Source organism: Meles meles, chromosome 4, assembly GCF_922984935.1.
Source record: "Meles meles chromosome 4, mMelMel3.1 paternal haplotype, whole genome shotgun sequence".
Taxonomy (NCBI): Eukaryota; Metazoa; Chordata; class Mammalia; order Carnivora; family Mustelidae; genus Meles; species Meles meles.
Genome location: NC_060069.1, coordinates 37050683 through 37063662, shown reverse-complemented (window position 1 = coordinate 37063662; position 12980 = coordinate 37050683). Strand labels below are relative to the sequence as shown.

The 12980-nt window shown below is 54.7% G+C and overlaps 1 protein-coding gene across 2 annotated transcripts in view; it reads left to right on the top strand.

The window, feature by feature from the left end:
- The window catches only part of ANO10 (anoctamin 10), a 245265-nt gene extending 240710 nt beyond the window's left edge, over window positions 1-4555 (top strand). For both annotated transcript variants that reach the window (XM_046003011.1, XM_046003006.1), the window contains exon 13: window positions 3956-4555. In XM_046003011.1, the coding sequence (XP_045858967.1) occupies window positions 3956-4024 (69 nt within the window). In that variant the 3' untranslated portion in view covers window positions 4025-4555. The remainder of the gene's footprint in view (window positions 1-3955) is intronic.
- The last annotated feature ends 8425 nt before the right edge of the window (window positions 4556-12980 follow it).

The window sequence follows — 12980 nt, the reverse complement described above, 5'->3', positions numbered from 1 at the left end:
GCACAGAGCCAGCTCCTGGCCAGTGAAGCTTCCAGTAAACAGGAAGAGATGAATGCACAGGCTCTCTCTGTCCTTCAGCCAGGAGCTGCCCAAATAGAGTCTTTCTGTGAGTGGTTGTTGCTCTTGAGGGGAAGGGGTAATGGAGTAGCTGCTAACAGATTTCCTATTGGGCAATAATGTAGTCCATTGGCTGTGATTTCCTGAGTGCTGTGAATAGAAAGATCCTGGAGCTGACTGCGGGGTCAGCCAGAGAGAGTCCCTGCTATCAGCCCAGCACGGGGAAGGGCCGTCCCTGGTCTGTAGAAAGCACTGCAGGGCTCAGGAAGCATTTCTGCGCTTCTCCACAGGGAAAATGGATCCGATTATGTGTCCTTTCTTCTGTTAAGCTGTGCATTTGAACAACACACTTTGTGATTAGGTTCCTCTGATAATCATTACTAATAATGATGCAAGAAGTCAGTCTGGACTTTTTAAAGAATTATTCGGAGCATGAGTGTTTTAATGAGTCATGACTGGGGAAGATTTCATTCTCTTCATTCTGATGCTTTTTGTAGGGAAGAAGTGCTATTATCTTTCTTATATTTTTAATAAGACTTTAAGAATCCCTAAAGAAGCCAGGTTTGTTTGTTTAGGGGATAATGTTGCTCCCTCCCACCGCATCCTCCTAGGCAGGGCTGCTAAAGAGCAGAGGCGGCCAAAGCTAGGCAGCAGGAGGCAGCCCGGTGCCCAAGGGCTGCTCTGTGCCTCCTGGCCTGAGCCCACAGTGTGGCCTGGAAGGGACCTGCTCATCTCCCTCCACTCCAGCTTACTGGTCTGTGAGAGATGGCAGGCAACAAATCAGAGTCTCCCAAGTCGGGAGAAATTTCGAGGGCTTGTTAAAATTCAGAGACCTTGGACCCCACTACAGACAGGGGAGTTAGCCGCGCCTCAGGGAGGGGCCAGTGAGTCTGCATTTAAGAGGCGCTCCAGACTCTTAAGTGGCCACAGGACTGAATGATTATCAAGGTTCTTCCAGATTAGAAAATCTGTGCTTCTGGAGTTCATTCTGGGAATGCTCACGGTCTCCCCCAGTAGGGGAAGATGTGGGAAGCAGAGTGGACTGGGGCTCAGCCTCCTGGCTCTTCTGCACCAGGAGGGTGGGATTAGGGTTCTTTTCCAAGTTCATGACAGCAGATAGAGGAGATATAGCCCTGTGAGTAATGGACAGCAGCTGGCTTACCTGAGAGAACCTGTTTCAAGGCGCAGTGGAGGAATGGCAGAGGCCTGCCCATTTGCATAGGACAGGGCTGGCTGTCATTCACTGACCTCAAAACCAGTTTAAGTCTCCTATGGCAAGCAGGCTGCTGCGGCTTGTTTCTTCTAATCTGCTGTGATGTTTCTCTGGTCTTGAGCCATAGGTCTGAAGTTCTGCTTCGGCCACTCACTACCACGTCCAGTAGGGAGGACAGGAGATGCAGGGAGACAAGCCAAGCATATGCCAGGATGCTCAGCCCTACGCTGGCAAAGGCCTGGGGAGCACAAGCCTTCCCGCCCACCATGGGTCATGTTTCCTGTGGGGGTCAGGACGCTTCACAAGGCAGATCAGGCCCTGAGGGACCTACCACCGAGGGGAAGGGCTGTGGGCAGGCTTGGCCAAACCCAGCAGAGGGAGAGGCCTGGTCACTGCACTCGTAGAGACAGGTACTCCTGCTGCCTATGCTGGGGCTTGACAGCCCCAAGGATACTTGGGAGGAGGATGGTGGGGTCCCTGGCCAGCGTTCCTGCCTTTGCTCCCAGCAGCACAAGCTCAGGGTGGATAGCCCGTGACCTCCCATACCTCCTCTGTGCTCAGGAGCCACCCTGAGCCGGGCAGGTGCTACAGGTGGGGTGGTGGGTTCTTGAATCCCTCCCTGGTCCTGAGTGAAGCTCCTACCTTGGCCTGGGTCATCCAGGGGAGAGGGCATGTCAGACAGAACCCTCCTCCTGGCCGCTGTGGGGCAGGATGCCCCCTCCTCTGAGATCTAAGGACAGCTCCGAGGTCCTTCGCCTGTTGGCAAGAGGCCTCCCAGCCATAGCCACACACAGAATGGAAGAACAGCTTGCACCCTGCAGGGAGCCTCACAGGCTCCTTTGGACCAAAGCCCACTTTGATTTACCTCCCCATGTGGAATGCTAGGAAGGTCTTGCTAGAAGATTCCATGACAAGCTAGAGAATAGTTTATCCTCATTCTAGTTCTAGTTTAGTTAGTTATTTAGCCTTTAATTTCTTATGGCTGCTTGTCAAATCAGGAAACAGATTCATATTCTCTCTCACAAAAAGACATTTGAAAAGGTCTCATGAAGTGTTAATTGACACCAACTAGAAGAGTCAGCAGTGACCTTATGATTGTGTTTTACATCGGCAGTTAACAGGGAAAGTGGCCTCGTTAGAGGACAGGAAGTGCTAGTAGCCACAGAAAAGGGAGCAGATGCACTACGTCACTTCCGGGAAATGCTCATGTGGCCTGGCAGTTCTGCTGCTCCAGCCCTGAGAACTAAATCAGACGGTCATTGTCACCCTGGCAGGCTGAAGGCTGTGCAGACCCCGCAGCCGTGGGGTCTGAGGCTGGCGTCGGCCCCTGTGGGGAGGCTTGGGGAAATGCTGTGGCCCCGGCAGCAGGAGCTCACCGGTTCCCGTGATCCACCTGCCCCCTTCCCCATAAAAGCCATCGCCTGAAGCCTGTACCTGCGTAGACCATGGGCTGTCGCCTCCATGGTTCATGGGGGGAGGGGCAGCCGCCAGGCTCAGAGAAGGTGACTGTTCGGAGTGAACTGGGGTCCCCCGAGGTACTGCAGATCTAAAGGATTCTCACTGGGTGAAATGGGGTTGAATCGGGAGGCAGAGGCATTTGATTCCAGAGTATGAATGGGACTCCTCTCCCCGAAACAGAGAGAGCATGGCATTGTGTCCAGCCCTGGGTGGTGCTGGGGGCCCCCAAGAGGGATGCCTAGCTACCTGGAGCAGAGCTTATGCTCAGAGCTATGTCTTTCCCAGAAGTAAATAACTGTTATTAAAAATCAGTGTGTGTATTTTAAGCCAAATTCCAAAGGAGTTACTCATTTTTTCAACAAACAGGGCAGAGCTGTAGTCATGTTTTCCAGCACCCACGGGACAGGGGGCTGGGAGCTATGGGGGTCTCAGGGACGGGCAGGGGGCGCCCCAGGACTGGGAGCAGCAGGACCTCCTCACCCCCAGCTGCCTTGGCTGTGGACTCCTTCTGACAGCTCCCTGTGAGCCTGGCAGGCTGCCCCTTCCTCTCGGCCGGGCTCTCTGGGAGATTTCATAGGATGGTCCTGATGGCTCTGGATGGCTCAGTGGCTCAGAATGGTCCTATGGCCCTAGGGTCAGAGGCCTGGTGAAAATGTCTGCTGTTTTGGCGTATCTGCTCTGGGCGAGGGACTTCACATTCAGTGACCCCCATGGCCACCTTGCATACATGCACCGTGGCTGCCCACATGCAGATGTGGAAACAAAGGCTCAGAGAGGTCCACTTGCCAGGGTCACCAAGTTTACAGGCACAGAGCAAGGACTTGGCCCCAAGTCAGTGCTCCAGGCCCCTGCTCCGCCCTTTCCCCTCCCCACTGGCCCTGGGGATCCAGGGAGGAGGAGATTCCTGCTGCTGCTTCTCATTTCTGCCTCAATAGATTCCCCACTGGGCTAGGAGGTTCACACAACGCGATGTTCCCAGCCCACGCCTGCAGGCTCCCATCTCCTCGGGGTCAGAAGCAGGGGCTCTGCACTCTGGGGAGACCGTGGGCAGTGTCAGAGCGCCCCCGCTTCCCGGCTCTTCGGGCCACAGAGTGTGCTGTGATGGAGCTCAAGGGACACCACCACCCAGGGCCTCTCCCAGCGGAGGCGGGAGCCTGTGTCCCCCTCTTCCGGGGGCCACCATGCAAGCTGGTGTGGCTCACCCCGTGTTCTGTGTTCTCTCAACAGCAAATGAAGCTCATGGCCCAGAACCTGAAGGAGGACTCAAGGGAAGGCAATAAGGAGGAGGAGGCCTGAGTGCCCACCCGGGCCGCCCTGAGCTAGGGCAGAGGGGCACCTGGAGCAACATGGCGGCCCCTGAACCCAGACCCAGGGCGTGGTCACAAGTAGCGGCGGCCCGTCCTCCCCTCTGCGGTGTCCCAGTGTGGGCCACGGAGAGGGCAGCCGAGACCCAACCCCTCCCGGTCCCCCGCCCAGCCTGCCCCTTCCTTCCTGTCCCTGCCGAGTGCCCCCATGCAGCAGCACGACCGAGGCCCAGAGCCTGGCTTGTGGTGGACCGCCGCTCCCCATGCACCCCTCACAACGGTGGTCAGCCCTGGGGGCTGGGCGGCGGGTCAGGGCGTGTGCCCACCACACCACCAGCGGGCTACCACCAGGCCAAGTGGGGGGCTTCCTCTGGAGCCTCCGTGCAGAGGGACAGGGGCGAGTCAGTGTTTCCAGCACCTGGACAGCTCCAGATACCTCTTGCTTGGTTCTCCTTTGCAGTATGTGAACAGACCCTTTCTCAACAAAAACCATAGTAACTGAGCTATTAAAGGCGACACGTACCTCTCTGACTCCTGCTTACCGCACGTGGACTGAAAAGGCCCTCCTTCTGAAACGAGCCCTAGTCAGGTCGTTGAGCTTGGAGCGGAGAGTGGGGCTCTGCTTGAGGCTGGGCACCTGTGTGCCACTTCCAAAGCCTGTGGCCAGGCCCAGCCAGTTCTTGGGAGGTTCCGCCGCCACTGGAACCCGTCGCCTGTGGGAACTGGCAAGGGCCCCGGGGCTGCTTTCATGCCCGTGGCACCTGGCACCCTGGTGTGGGCTCAGCCCCGCATAAGAGAGCTTCTGCCCAGGGGTGCCATCTGCCCCCTGCCTGCGCCCAGGGGGCAGCACACACCTCTTTCACGGGCACAAAGGCGGTAACCCTGGAGCTCAGGCTGCTCTCCTGGCTGTGTCTTACCTCATCTGACCACGAGGACCACCCAGGAGGGCAGAGCCTGGCTTCCTTTCCCTGCCAGCTCTCGGGCTCAGCTTCGTGCAGCAGCCGGACCCTCCATGCCTGGGCCCATGTTCCTCACAGCGGAGCACCACAGATCCATGGGCCCTTCCTTCCACCAGGGAAAGAACAGCTGGGGAAAGGGTCGGAGGACCTTCTAGCTTCTAGACCTATCTACCTCGGGGGCCCAGCGCCTTGGTTCTCTGCTTCACCGCAAAGTGGAGATGGCCTCGGTGGGCCTGCTCAGCAGTCGGCTGGAAGGCCCGACGCCCCCTTCTGCTCCTCAGTGTGGTCAGGTTGGTCCTGCCAGACTGCCGAGTCAGCGCGGACCTCTCTGAGTTGGCTCTGCCCAGCCCCTGCTTGGTCTAAGGCACTCCAGGGCCCAGCTATCCAGTGGTGGTTCCAGGCTTGAAGAAGACTGAAACATGCTCAGGTTCTGAAGCCCTGGTGAATGTCCACCACCGCTGTGGTAGTAAGCCGAGTCCCCAGGAGCTTCCTCACAGTCCAGCCCGAGTGCTGTTTGCTGCGGAAGGGGCAGGTGTCGATGGGGTCCTTGGACCAGCTCTTGGTCTCGCACAGGTCCTGGCCATGAACAGGAGTTAACTCCCTGCCCCTGGGCTCCCAGCTGCAGGTGGCCGCTCTCCGGGCTGGCCCTCCTCACCCTGTAAGGTGCCCGTGCAGAGCCGGGGGGTCCCTGCTCTGGAGGCGGTCTCTCCCAGGAACCTCCCTGTGCCCTTCCTCGGTACCACCGGCAGAAGCGCAGTGCTTAACCAGGGCGCAGCCTGCCCTACTGGGGGCAAACGGTGCCTCTGGGGTAGGCCAGGGCGCACAGGACTCACCTCCACCAGGGCCACAGGGCCACGGAGGCTAGACATGGGATCAGCCAGGTTGTGTCAAAGGGAGGTGGGGGGTAGGGGGTGCCGTGTAGGTCTGCTGGCCCCAGAGCTGCTCTGTGCCTTCCAGCTTACGGAGGGTACTCAGGCTCGGACGAGCAGGAGCCTCAGGAGTCCAGCCCCGGGTTTCTCAGGGACGGGCAGAGGGGTTGCCCACACTGTGGTCAAGGCATGTGCCCACCAGGGCGTGTGGTCAGCTGGAGGAGGTGGAACCCGAGTGTCAGGACCCCAGGCCCATTCTGCCCTGGATTTCCTGGAGGACAGCGAAAAAACACCTCAGCCCCAAGGGGACCACGGCCCCTGCTGGGCTGGAAAGGGCCAGGGACTGCTCCCCCAACTCGCTAGGAGGCCCTGCACACCCACCGGGGAAGGCACCCAGTGGTCTCTCCCCATGGTTGGTGCTCCCCACCATCCACCCCACTCACCTCGCTGAGGCCCTGGGATGCTGATTGTCCCTAAGCCCATAGATTGTCAGTGGGCCTTGACCCTGGTACGGTTTGGCCATGGCCTGGTTCACGCCTCAGCCCAACTCCCCTCACACCACCAGTGGGACATCTGTGGGCACCGCAGCGGACAGCCGGGCTGTCACACGCCACACAGGTGCCACAGAGACCCTGGAGTGTCCTTCTGATGAGGCCCGGGATTCTGCTGGCCGAGTCCACTCCCTGGCTGCAGCCTTGGGGGAGAGGGTCAGACAGTGTGGACCTTCCTGTCCCTCGTGAGGGCCGCACTGCCCCACTCCTCAGCAGCAGCTCAGACGCTCAGACTTGAGGACAACTCTTTATATTGGTGGCTTAGGGGAGGAAACCAGAAGCCAGGATACCCAGGGATACCCAGGCCTATGATGAAGCCCACTGCCCTCCCTGACACACCGCGCGGGCCTCGTTTTCCTTATATTCTTCTCTTTTATAGATGAGGAAGCTGAGGCACACAGGTTCCCCTAGCAGTGCGGCCACTCTCCACACTGCTCGTGGGCCCACACCTGCCAGGATCCTACCACAGCCGGCACCGAGCTGTCTGCCTCCCGCATTCTCCTCAGCAGCTCCCATGCTTTCTCCCCCAGGAAACTAGCCACAGAAGGAAGAAGGCCTGGGATCCTCCAGCTGAGTTACTCCAAGAATCCCACGACCCTGCGAGGACGGTACCTGACCCCAGCCCTTGGCCAACAGCAGGCAACAAGGCCAAGTCTGAAGAAGCAGGCCAGGCTTGGCTCCCTGTCCCCCACGCTCCCCCAAGGGGGGCTTGAAGAGTGGGGGCATGAGCCTGGAGCCCCCAGTGCCTCCAGGAGGCCACCGGAGCCTGGAGGAAAGACGGGGCCCCGAGCCAGGGCAGCTGTATCCTTCAGCTTGGGATCATCCATTCGTCCCAGTCACAAGAGGGACCATGGCCTTTTCAGTGGAAGGAAGACACTTTTTCAGGCCTGTTGAAGGCCCATTGATGGTCTTCTCATCCATGCAGAAGTGGGCACCCGGGAAGGTGGTGGGACACTGGCAAGCCAGCCAGGGGGCCCCACCCAGGCCCACCCCGGATGGGCGGCGAGGCGAGGACTGGGGCCCTGTGGCGGTGGGACCGGCTTAGGTTGCTCAGAGGATGTTTGTGTCCCCTCCACCCACCCCACGAACGCAGCCCCTGGACGTTGTTCAAGCAGGTGCCATGCTCCCTGCCCCCTGGGCCTGGATATTAGCAGGTTGGCCCCAGAGTCGCATCTCTGAAGATGCCCGCAGTCAACGCCACTCACACTGAGGTTTGAGAGCCACAGCGGGGGCAGAGGCCTTTCTGGTTTCTCCCCAGAAGCAGCCCGCTTCCTTCCCCCATTCCCTGTCTGCATGGTGCCAGCTGGGGAACTTCCCCACCCACCACCTGCGGCCCCCGGGGCTGAATAGGAGGTGGTCCAGAGGCCTCCCAACTCCCGAGGTGCTAGCTATGGGGAACCCCATGTGCCCCGGCCTGCTACAGTCCCTGGGACATTTGGGCCAGTCAGGGGAGGAAGGGGGGTGCTGATCTCTTTGCTGACTGGTATGTGGGCTTCATGTGATGAGTAAACAAGTCCAAGAGGGATGGCAGCCTCATGCCCTGTGTGTGGCACGGATCATGCCGATGACACAGGGCCCGCAGGCATCCTGGCCTCCTCTCTAGACTGGAGAAGGGGAACACAGGGCATGAAGTGGCCAGAGCACATGGCCCATTCCCCCCTCACGGTCCTCTCCCCCCACCCCGAGCATTCCGAGGCCCAGGAAGGAGGACGCAGGGGGCAGAGCCAGGTTTAGTCTAGGTCTGCTGCCCCTCGTGGGGAGCAGAACCCCACGGCTGTCCCCAGACTCCAACAGGCCCAGGCGGGCACAACCAGCCTGGAGGCCGAATCCTCACTTTTTTTTTTTTAAAGATTTTATTTATTTATTTGACAGATCACAAGTAGGCAGAGAGGCAGGCAGAGAGAGACGAGGAAGCAGGCTCCCCACTGAGCAGAGAGCCCGATGCAGGGCTCGATCCAGGACTCTGGGATCATGACCTGAGCTGAAGACAAGGCTTTTAACCCACTGAGCCACCCAGGCGCCCCCCAAATCCTCACTTTAAAGGGCTGTTCAGCACCAGGGAAATCATGGCAGAGTGCTGAATAACCAGAAGGCAGCTCCGGTGTAGACACAGAGACATGCCTCCCTTTACACAGCTGTCTGGCTCGAAAAAGGGAAACCAATTATGTCTCTCCTCTGACAGAGGCTGAGGCAAGGCTGAAAACGGGCCCCCCAGGCTTTGTCCATCGCGAGTGCAGGCAGCCCGGTACAGCGGGGGAGACCGGAGCATGGCAGGAACGACGGCGGGCGAGGGGTGGGGGTGGTGCGCGGTTTCTCATCTCCTCCCCCACCCCGACCCCCGGAAGGCCCTGGGCCCTGTGGAGCCGCTGGAAGCCATTCTGCAGCACGACACCTCTGGGCCCCTCCTGAAGGGAGGACGCGGGTTGGGGCTTGCATCAACCACTAGAACCAACCCACCGACGTTGCGGGCTTCCCTCTAACCTGCATGTCCATCAGGCCAGGTCTTCGCTGTGCTTTCTACATGAACACGCCGAAGGTCCGGTTTCCTAACAGACCCCGGGCATCTTGGGGACCGAGAGACACTTCCTCCCAGGTGGCGGGCCCCAGGAATTAGCCATCCAGCCCAGGGAAGCAGCAGCCGGCTGAAATTCCTGGGGAAATGTCTCGAGACCAGCTTTCAGCCTTGACTCTAAATGATCTCGCCTCACAGGATATGTGATAAGCTGCCCAATCTGGTCTCACCTACAGGTCCACAGTCCCCTAGGACCAGCTGTGTCTCCGAATCTGGAAATTTCAGGCATTAGAAAGGTAACAAGATGCATAAACACAGGTCAGGTACGAGCTCCAGTGTGGTTGAAAGTGGAACCGTATAGGTCAAGGCTTAATACTGCTTTGCCCGGCTCTCTGGTTTTAGAAGGTCACAGGTAATGTCGAGGGGATCTCACCTTTCGCCATCCGGGTGGGCAAGCTGAGGAGTGAGCTCTGGGACCAGATCCCTGGGCAGGCCCTTATCTCTCTGAGTCTCAGGGCCCACATGGTGAGGAAGGGGCACTGTGCCACCTGCCTGCCCATCCTTCAGTGGGGACGGATCAAAAGGGACACCCGCACGCTCACTTTACCACTTCCGCCTCGCTCCAGACTCTTCTCAGAGAGCCCTCCAAGAACCTGCTTCCATCTCATTCTCCACAAGCTCAGGGGAGCCTCCAGTGCTCAGAGCTGATCCACAGACCACTCAGCCTTAACAAGAAATTCTCAGGCTCGCTTGCTGGCCTCGCAGTCAGTGTTCTCCGCTCCCTGCCTCCTCGATGCTCTCTCTTACCCACACACTGGAGGTGTCGTGGGCTCCTGTCTCTGGCCTTTGCTGCTCCCTCAGGGTCTGTGCTCTTGCCAGAGCCCCCCCTTCTCCAGGTTGAGATGACCTTCCATACTTGTGGAATACAGATCTGCAAGGAATCTCTCTGCCAGGGACAGAACCCACGGGGCCCAGTGCAAAATGAAAACGTGGCCCCCTTGCTTGAAAGTTTTTAAGAATGTCAAGATGACAAACTAGGAGCAGGGCATTAAATCAAGGCACCCTTCACGCCCGGGGCTGCACACAACGGGCACTGAATCAGTCTCACTTGCCCTTCATGCATGCCTTCTGCTCAGTCCACTCCTTCCAGCTGGGCCTCCAACTCCCAGTTCTTCCAGTCCTCCAGTCTGGAAAGATTAGCATCCTGGTGAAAGGATGAAGGAGCCAAGAAGCAAAGTGGACTCTCCTTAGCAAAGTCCACTGCTGGCTCCTGGCACCCACAGGGCCCAGTGATTTGCATCTGCCCAGCTCTTCAGCTCTCCATCCCCGGCAGTTGACTCTGACTCCCTCCCCGGACTCACCCTCCTTGCCTCCCAGCAGTGCCGTCATGTCATCTCCGATCTTCATCTAGGATGAATTTGGATCCTCATGTGTGATCCAAGGGCATTATGAACACACAAGGACCAAGATTCAGTTTCTTTCTCCTCCTCACTTCTCCACCCGTGTCGCAGCCTGCTTGGAGTGGGGTGTCCAGGAGGTGCTCAGTTCTGAGGTCAGGGGTCCTCAGAAACACGATGTGCTGTCCGTCAACAAGGTGCTTGGGTCCCCTTAGCTCAAGGAGGCCTCAAGTCCCACTTCCCTTTCTCATTTTATTCCTTCCCAGAACCCCGTGGGCAGATGTGGGGGACAGCAAGGCAAGGTGCATCCTGAAGTCTGATGTGTCCTCCAGTGGAGTGACATGTCACTTCATTGGAGTGCTTAGGACGTATTTTATCAGTGTGAGTCAAATTAGCCCTAGAGATAGCTCTGGATCTGTCCTAAAACACTCTAGAAGCAAAACTCCAAAGGACCTCCCTGCTTCCAATAACTATATGCCAAAATGAAAACCAACACTTTTTACATGAATAGAAAAGTCTAGCACTCAACAATGTAAAAATGTGTTGTCCGGCATTGCTATAAAAATCAACCTAGAAGTCCATACCCAATGCAAACTTCCTTCATGAATTAAGTAAAAATACTTTTTTAGACAAGCAAAAGCAGATAGAATATATTGCCAGCAGACCTGCACTGTATGAAAATTTAAAATTCTAAAGACAGAAGGAAAATACCAAAATGTGGATTTACACAGAGAAGTGAAGAATGCTGGAGATGGTAAGATGTGGGTAAAGGAGACTTTTCCCCTTCTGTTTTATCTCTTAGAAAGAAAACAATTTAAAACAAAAATATTTATGCATATATAAAAATAAAATGTACTCCAATAGCAAAAGAGGAAAGTGGAAATACAGTTGTAAGGTTCTTACATTCTACATGAGGTAGATTGCAGTTTTATATATATATAACTTATCTATATATTATGTATATTACATAAATACAATGTGCTATAAATATATATATAAAACCATCCCTACAGCAACCACTAAAAAATTAAAGATGCACAACCAGTAAGCCAATAAAAAGTGCTGTTAAACAAAAAGAACATAGTAAAGAGGGGAAAACAAGAAACATGAGACAAATAGAAAACCAGAAAGATCGTAGATTTAAATTCAACCATGTTGATAATTACACTAAATATACTTGACCTAAAATACTGTAAATAAAAGGCAAAGATTTGCAGGTTAGAAAAAAAAGCAAGACCCCACTATACGCTGTCCATAAAAAGGAAACAAAACACCCAAAACCAAAACAACTCTATCTTAAATATAAAGACACAGATAGGTTAAAAGTCAGGATGGAAAAAGAAATACTCCCACCAATCAAAGAGAGCTAGAGTGGCTATATCACACAAAGTAGAGTTTATGATGAAGAATCGTTTACCAGAGATAAAGAGGAATATTTGAACATGATGAAAAAGGTCAGTCCATTAAGATGACTTAACAATCTTAAATGTGTATGTGTCTAACAATAAACCTTCAAATTTCTTGAAGTAAAGCCGATAGAACTAAAAGGAGAAATAGGCCAACCCACAATTCTAGATTTCAATACTCCTCTCTCACTAACTGATATGACACAGGAAATCAGTGAGGATACAGAAGACTTGACTGACATTAATAAGCAACTGGGACTGACATGTAGAACACTTTACCAACAACTGCACTTTTGCAGCACTCACAAAAACATTCACCAAAAAGGCCATTAGCTGAGCCATAAGAAGAGTTTTGGTAAGTTTTAGAAGATTTCAATTATACAAAGCATGATTTCTGGACAAATCAGACCTGCACTAGCAATAAGTAACAGAAACTTATGTGGAAAATCCTCAAATATTTGGAAAACACCTTTCATTGAAACATGACATGCTCTAGCCTTTAAAAGGATCACTCAACCTGCTGTACAGAGAACAGACAAGAAAAAGGCAAGGGCAAAAGCAGCAAGACCATCCAGGAGGCATTTAGTTGTCCAATTGGGATGATGGCATCATGGACTAGAGTGTTAGCAGGGAAGGCAGTAAGAACAGGTCGTTTTTTGAATGGTGCGTAAGATTTGCTGATGGCTTGGATATTGGAATGATAGAGGGAAGGATACCCAGGTTCTTGACTTGTGCAAAAGGTTTAGAGCCACTACTCATTGATGAGAAGGGAAGCTTTAAGAAGGTAAGGATTTGAAGGGAAGGTTTAAGTTTTGAGCATGTAAAAACTTAGGTGCTTATTAGACACATCCATGTCAATAAGTCAAATAGGTTGTTGGAATCGGATGTTCCTGGGAGGTAGGCTACATATTTTTTTTGGTTCTATCTGCATGTAAACTTTAGACTGAATGGGATGACCGACAGAAAGTGCAGAGAACGATCCAGATATGAACCCTGGGGTACTCCAAGTTCAGGGGTTGGGAGAAGAGCCAGTGGGATGAAGAACAGCGAGGTGGAAGTGGGGTCCAGAACAATAGGAGGTTTATGAAGAAGGGTGACCAACTCATCAAATACTACCATGGGTGAGAACCTGATTACTGGGGTTAGTGATCACCAGGGGCTAAGGTTGTGGTGGGGAGCTGAAAGGGAGGAAGTGCAAACAAGTACAGATTTCTTTTTGGCTTTACGGTAATGGTTACACAACTAAGAATACAG